Source organism: Herpailurus yagouaroundi, unplaced genomic scaffold (genome assembly GCF_014898765.1).
Source record: "Herpailurus yagouaroundi ecotype Mexico unplaced genomic scaffold, PumYag 159, whole genome shotgun sequence".
Lineage (NCBI taxonomy): Eukaryota > Metazoa > Chordata > Mammalia > Carnivora > Felidae > Herpailurus > Herpailurus yagouaroundi.
Window position 1 is genome coordinate 2537021 of NW_024412400.1, and position 7822 is coordinate 2544842.

General features: G+C 45.0%; 1 protein-coding gene across 4 annotated transcripts in view; it reads left to right on the forward strand.

The window, feature by feature from the left end:
• The window catches only part of PDCD6IP (programmed cell death 6 interacting protein), a 76299-nt gene continuing 68477 nt past the window's right edge, over nt 1-7822 (forward strand). Inside the window, exon 1 of one of the 4 annotated variants that reach the window (XM_040479673.1) lies at nt 1-359. In XM_040479673.1, the coding sequence (XP_040335607.1) occupies nt 151-359 (209 nt within the window). In that variant the 5' untranslated portion in view covers nt 1-150. The remainder of the gene's footprint in view (nt 360-7822) is intronic. The other 3 variants (XM_040479671.1, XM_040479670.1, XM_040479672.1) reach the window with 3 other exon arrangements.

A 7822-nucleotide genomic window follows, 5' to 3' on the forward strand; every position in this document is an offset into this window, starting at 1 on the left:
CCGGAAGTGGCCGGACCCACAGCTCGGGCGGAGAGCCCGTCCGTCGGTTCGTCGGTCCGCCGGTCCGCCAGCCGGGTCGTCCGCGCGCCTCGGCCCTCGTCGGCGTCCCGCGCGGCCTGTGTGGCCCGAACCGCGGCCGAGGTGCCCGCCATGGCGACGTTCATCTCGGTCCAGCTGAAGAAGACCTCGGAGGTGGACCTGGCCAAGCCGCTGGTGAAGTTCATCCAGCAGACGTACCCGAGCGGCGGGGAGGAGCAGGCCCAGTACTGCCGCGCGGCGGAGGAGCTCAGCAAGCTGCGCCGCGCCGCGCTCGGCCGCCCGCTGGACAAGCACGAGGGCGCTCTCGAGACGCTCCTGAGGTGGGCCCGGGGGCGAGCGGTGGGGCGGTGGGGAGGTGGGCCGTGGCCCGCCGCCCCCGCGTCTCCCTCCGCCCGTGCGGGGCCCCTCCCGCGCCCGCACGGCCCCGGCCCGGCCGCCCCGCCCTGGCTGGGCCGGGCGCGTAGGTGTGGCCCGCATTCCTCCTCGGTGAGCTGGAAGCGGCCCCGCGGGCCGCCGCTCGCCCTGCCCTCCCGTCCGTCCCGCCCGCCCGCGCCGGCCCCGGCCCCGGCTCTGCTGGGACTCGGGCCATCGGATGCCCGGCGCGAACGGGGTTGCCCGCGCGCCGCGCGCTCTCGCCGCATTTTCCCACGAGTAATTGCCCCCACTCTTTGGGGGTCTCCGAGACACCGCCCTTCCCCCCATTTTTGCGTCGCCGCGCAAGTTTCCGGGCCGGGTTGGGATTTCATAACCGTAGTTGTTTGAGGGAAGTGGGAGAATTGGGACACTGGGACGGACGTCTAGGACTGACTGCGTTATTGTCACTCGGCCTGAGCCACCTTTTTTGAGTTCGTTATAATCGCACGGCGGAGAATTCCCAGGGTTAGGAGCTGAGGTTATTTGAAATTAAACTCGAGAGGTTGTTGAAAATCAGTTGTTGTTTTTTTTCTTCCCCGAGCAGGGAGTGAATTTGTTATCCTAACAAATGCTTATGGAGCTCATGCTGTATTTAATGAGGGTTCCGTTTGCGGTACTTTTTCGGATCGGATGACAACGTTTTCATATAACTTAGCGGTTCAAAATGTTCTTTTGCCTACCTTTGAACAGCCTCGTTTCTTACGTGTAACATATTCTCCTTGTCTCACCGGACAGACACAGCTGTATTAGGATGCAAGGAGAAGCCCTGGTTAAACTAGTTTACTTATTTGTTCTGGTATCTGAAAAGTGTAGGAATAGTGCTTCTTTAGGTTTAAGAACCACTTAAGCCTAAAGAATCTTGCATCCATGATGATTCCCTTTTAGGTGAATTTTGTTTATGTATTGGGAGACATGCCCCCCCCGCCCCCCCCCCCCCCCCGCTCTACTGTGATTACAGTGGTCCGTAATACATAAATAAGAGAGTGCTTTTCACCTTCTCTCTGGCGAAGTCCATGGGAGGCCTCTGATTGGGTTGGCTCTTGCCCACTTATGAGTGGAAATGTACTAATTTGCTTGCCCTTGTGTGAGTCACTCTCTGCTATAACTTTTCCATCCCACATGGATCAAAGTGTTAGTAATAGGGACTGGGGGAGGGCTGGTTCCTCCAAGGGAGGATACTGAATAGATTGCCCAGAGAGATTAGGACCCTTTGGTGTCCTTTTTTTTTTTTTTTTTTTTTTGTTTATTTTGAGCGAACACAAGTCAGGGAGGAAGAGAGAGATAGAGACAGAGAGAGAATCCCAAGCAGGCTCTGCACTGTCAGTGGCAGAGCCAGATGCGGGGCTCAAAGTTAGGAACGGTGAGATCATGACCCGAGCCGCAACGTAGAATTGGATGCTTATCTGACCGAGCCACCCAGTGGCTCAGTATCATTTTTAAAGATAGGACTGTCGGGTTGCCAAGATCATTAGTTTGATACTTATTATGAGCTTTTTGTTAAGGTAACCTAGGAATTCTTAGTCATTGTTTTTAGAACTAACTTACTTAAAAAAAAATGCAAAGCGAGTTTTTAAAAAAGGCATTTGTTTTGAGAGGGGGAGGAGGGGCAGAGAGGGAGAGAGAGAGAATCCCAGGCAGGCTCTGTGCTGTCAGATCAGAGCCTGAATTCAGGGCTTGATCTCCTCCCACACTGTGAAATCATTACCTGGGTGGAAACCAGGAGTTAGGTGCTTAACCCACTGAGCCACCCAGGTTCCCCTCCAAAGTGATTTTTATGTAGACCAGAATAGTATTTAGTGAGGATTTTCCATTAGTAGTATTAAGAAAGCAAGGGATGTGGTGTAACAAACACTGTGATAACAGTCTTGTTAAATAGGTTGTTTGGTCCCAGCTCTTAAGGAGCTTGGAGCTTTCAGAGGCAATTGGTGCACAATTTCAAGACTAACAGACAAGAGGCGGGGCCTGGGTGGCTCAGTCAGTTAAGCATCCAACTGTTGATTTCAGTTCAGGTCATGGTCTCATGATTTCTGAGTTGAAGCCCTGCATCGGGCTCCTCACAGACAGTGCAGATGCTTGGGATTCTCTCTCTTTCCCTCTCTCTCTGCCCCTCCCCTGTTTCTACTCTCTCTCTTTTTCAAAAAAACTTAAAAAAGACTAACATACAAGAGGGAGTAGTGGATAGTGGTTGTGATAGAGTTCTGCTGTGAACTTTTAAAACTTCATTCATTTGTTCAATCCTTATATTTTTAGGCATAAATGTGAGAACTATTCCTGGGTACTAAGGTCGTTGCAGAGATCGTGTCTTTGAAACTAACCGTGTTTCATCAATCATCTCTATATTATTCTCTTCTAGCCCTTTCATTCAACAACTATATTTTTTTCACTTCTTGCCCTTCTAGTGTGCTAGGATAGGCTAATAGATATATACTACAGTCTATTAAATTTTATGATGGAGGTGTATATAAAAGTTCCTTGGGTATATATGCTGTAAAAATCAAACAGTTGTGAGATGTTCATTCAATCAAGCCGGCAGAATATCTTTATTTTTAAAAAAAATTTTATTACTATTTTTAAGTAGGCTCCACACTCAACATGGGGCTTGAACTCATGACCCCGAGATCAAGAGTCACATGCTCTACCAGCTGAGCCAGCCAGGTGTCCCTGGAATATCTTACTTTGTTTGTTTTTATTATTTATTTATTTATTTATTTTTCAACATTTATTTATTTTTGGGACAGAGAGAGACAGAGCATGAACGGGGGAGGGGCAGAGAGAGAGGGAGACACAGAATCGGAAACAGGCTCCAGGCTCTGAGCCATCAGCCCAGAGCCCGACGCGGGGCTCGAACTCCCGGACCGCGAGATCGTGACCTGGCTGAAGTCGGACGCTTAACCGACTGCGCCACCCAGGCGCCCCACTTTGTTTGTTTTTAAAGTTTATCTATTTTGGTAGAGACAGTGCAAGTGGGGGAGGGGGCAGAGATCAAGGGAGAGAGAGAATCCCAAGCAGGCTCCATGCTGCCTGTGCAGAGCCCAATATGGAGCTCGAATTCAGGAACCTCGAGGGGGAGGAGGGAAACTTCAGATCTCAGTGTGTGTGTCTTTTAGTGGCAGTCAGTTTTTTTCTTTTAAAGAGAGAAAGCTTCTGGTCTCCTTCCATGAAAAAGCCTGGTCGTCAACTTTCTGAAACTTGATCAAGGGGAAACGGAGGTTGGGGATTTCAGCAATCATACACGCAGTCTTTTATGTCATCTGGTTTAGGTTGACACCTGTATTAGGGTTGGATTCAGCTGCATGTAGGAGATCTCAAGTTATCAGTGAGTTAAAGTATGATTTTATTCCTGTGTAAAGAGTTGGTAGATGGGCGGCTCTGGTCATCCGAGGCTGGTGTAGTGCTTCTGTGAAGTTCATCAGGCTCCGGCGTCTTCCGGCTGTCTGCTCTGTAAAGCCTAGAGTCTTTGTTCTCAAGGTCCAGATAGGAGTCATACCCACGTTTCAGATCGTAGGAAAGACGGGAGAAAGGCAGAGGGCTCAGTTTCCAGAATATTTCCTGGAAGCTGCCCCCTAGCACCTTGCTCATGTTACTGGCTTTTAGCGTGTGTCCACATCACAGAAGAGTAGGATAGAAAAAGGAAGTTTTATTAAGGGCAGCCATATACCCAGCCGAAATGTGGGGTTCTGTTAGTAAGGAAGAAGGAGAGAGAATGATGCAGGCATTTAGCACTCCCAACCATGGCCTCTCAGTCCCCATCCTCCCCACTTACTTGTGCTCGATCCCCCAGCTTAGCTGTGTTTGATATCCTTAATGTTTTCCTCAGTCGAGGAGGAGTTGGGAGCCTAATGGTTTCTTTCAAAGATTTTCAACCGTGCCTTCTCTTTCCAGACTCATACTGGATTCCTTTTTTGAGTGGTGCCTCCTGTTTCTCAATTTAGATCCTTTCTGGCTTCTCTGGCATGATTTGGCTTCTATTTTGTTAGCTCCCTCTCCTCTAGGCAATTAGAGTTTCAGCTTTCTCTCTCTGCTTCATTCCTTCACTTCTCTTCTCATATTTTAGAAAATTTCCTGAAACCTCTTGTATGCTATTGGGCCATTTCCTGTTGTCTTTGTCCTTGTGCATTGACATCTTGAAGATTTTTTATTCCTTTTTTTTAGTGGAATTTTGGGAGGGAACAGAGAAGGGTGTTGATTCAGATCTCCGGTTAACTGGGAGAGGGTTGTTTATAGTTTCATCTCTCCACAGTGGTTTTATTAATTTACATTCCCAGGGCGCCTGGGTGCCTCAGTTGGTTAAATGTCTGACTTCAGCTCAGATCATGATCTCACAGTTCGTGGGTTCAAGCCCCGCATCAGGTTCTGTGCTGACAGCTTGGAGCCTGGAGCCTGTTTCAGATTCTGTTTCCCTCTCTCTCTGCCCCTGCCCCACTCATGCTCACTTGCTCTCTCTTTCTCTCTCTCTCTCTCTCTCTGTCAAAAATAAATAAACATTTAAAAAAAAAACTTGACTGTTATTAATTTACATTCCCATCAACACCTATGTGTGAGTTTTTTATTCCTCTGCATTCTTGCTGATACTTGCAGGTTAATTATTTTTATTTTTTTATTTTTTAGGGAGAGAGAGACAGTGAGAGAGAGCACGAGTGGGGGAGAGGGGCAGAGAGAGAGAGAGAGAGAGAGAGAGAGAGAGAGAAAATATCTTAAGCAGGTTCCATGCTCAGCGCAGAGCCTGATGTAGGGCTTAATCCCACAACCTTAGAATCATGACCTGAGCCAAAATCAAGAGTCAGATGCTCAACTGACTGAACCACTGGGCGCCCTGTTAGTAACTTAAATTATTGCTTTTTGCTAAACAATGGATGAGAGATAGTACCTTGTTTTCCACTGCATTGCCCTGATTTCTCTGAGGTAGAGCATCTTACATTTACGTGTCACTTAATTTCTTTTTCTGTGAATGGCCTGTTCTTTTTCTTTGCCCATTTTCTGGGTTGCTTGTTTTTTTCCTTACTGATTTTTAGGAGTTTTTTTTTTTACATTTTCTGGTTGTTTATCCTTTTTCCATTATGTGTCTGTGTCTTATTTCTTAATTGTGTTTATGATACCTTTTGTCGTATGAAAGTTCTTGCAAAATGTTTTTTCATAATTGATAGTTGCAATTTTTTCTTACTCTTTTTTTATTTTTTTTTTTTAATTTTTTTTTTACATTTTTATTTATTTTTGAGAAACAGAGTGAGACAAAGCATGAGCGGGGGAGGGGCAGAGAGCGGACACACAGAATCTGAAGCAGGATCCAGGCTCTGAGCAAGCGGTCAGCACAGAGCCTGATGGAGGGCTCGAACCCACAGACTGTGAGATCATGACCTGAGCCGAAGTCGGACGCTCAACCGACTGAGCCACCCAGGCGCCCCATACTCTTGATCTGCATATATTATGTGTGATTCCCCCCTTGATCAGATTTGCTAAGGGTTTGAAGCTACCATTTTCTTTTTTTAAAACCAAGTCTGTTTTCTTAATTTCTTTTTTGTTTTTTGGTTTCTTCACTGCCTTTGTCATTCGCTTTTGTTTTCTCTTTCTTTTTGTGTTGAATGATTAGTTTCTCATCATTTTTGTTTTTCTCATACATTTATTTTAGGAGTGTATACTTTTTCTCAGTCTACTTTGGCTGCATCAGTTGGTTTCGATATTAATATTTTCATTGGCATTTATTTTTAAATAGTTTGTAATTTTAGTTTTGTTTCTAACTTGAGTCATTTATGTACATTTCTGTAAAAATTCTAACTTTGTTATTCTCTTGTGGGTTAGTGTTTAGTTTGTTGCGTTATGGTAGTATTTTCATTTGTAGTAAATAAAGTTGATGGAACTAGTCTCATAATTTCTGAATTTTTTTCAAGCACTAATGTTTTTTACAGATCAGGAAAAGAAGATGTTGCTGTTCTACTTTACTTCACAACTGTTGCTAACATTCTGATTGTTGGTTTGGGAGTGAGGATATTAAGATAATTTTAGCACTAATGACACTCCTACAGATTTGTTATTCAAATAGTGTGGAGGAAGTAAAGATATGTAATAGTTGGCCCTTGGTCTCAAGGAATATCTGTACTTGGCAGACCTTGATTTGGCTCAGTAATTTTATTCTGCATAGATGAATAAACATAATTTAAAGGAAGATTTAAAATCCGATTTGTTTTTCTGTATTCTGACTTCTAATGTTTACTAAATAAGAGAGCTTGTCAGGACACTCTTCATTCTGTGTAACCTTAAGGAGAATCTTTTGCACACAGGAGGTTTAAGCCCACACAGTTGACTCTGTGGCAGAATTAAGCTAAGATCCAGACCTCTTGGCTCCCTGACTAGTTTTTACTATACTCTGCTGCAAAATGCTTCATTAATGAGTCTTCATGTGATAAATTGGGTGAAGAAAGAAGTGTGAAATAAGGTTCTGGAAGGATCTATGAACTCTGACCAATATGCGGTCCAACTCTTTGCATTCTCTTGTTTTTCTTTCTGGTTGGCAGTTGGGGGTTGCACAGCCCTAAGTACTGACTGGAGCTGTATAGGTCAGGAGAATTTGCATTGCACTGTCACTTTGGCTAGTGTGGACTGGTTCTCAATCTCCATGTGTTCCCCCTACACTTTTTTCTTTTAATTATTTTTTTAGTGTTTACTTTTTGAGAGAGAGACACACAGAGGTGAGTGGAGGAGGGACTGAGAGAGAGGGCGACACAGTCTGAAGCAGGCTTTAGGGTCTGAGCTGTCAGCACAGGGCCTGACGTGGGGCTTGAACTCACCAAGCGTGAGATCATGCCCTGAGCAGAAGTCGGACGCTTAACTGACCGAGCCACCCAGGTGCCCTGTCCCACCCCTGAACTTTAAAACTACAGTTTCCAATCGAGTCTGTCTTTGGTATGTTCAAAGAAATGAATTCATTTCCTAGGTTTTTTTTCCCCCATGAGATTTGAGAAATTGAGCTATTGGATATTTGCTGTAGGTGACTGGGTTTTATAAAATACTGAAGAACATATAAAGGCAGTTCTGAATAGTTGCAAAATAATGATCTGCAGCTACCGTTTGTATCACATGTACTATGTATCAACACTGTTCTAAGAATCTAGTATGGTATCTTTTTCCTCATGCTTAAATGAGATATTACCTGACATCAGGAAGGGTTTGGAGAGGTTATTCATAACGTGCACACAGTCACACAGGTGTGAGTTGGTGGACTTGGGTTTCAAACTCAGGATTGTCAGACTTGCAAGTTTGAGATATGCCCACTGTGACATTATATCTCTTAAATATGTTTGAAATTTTATAGTTGATTAAAACATTACTTCTTTCTTTCTTTCTTTCTTTCTTTCTTTCTTTCTTTCTTTCTTTC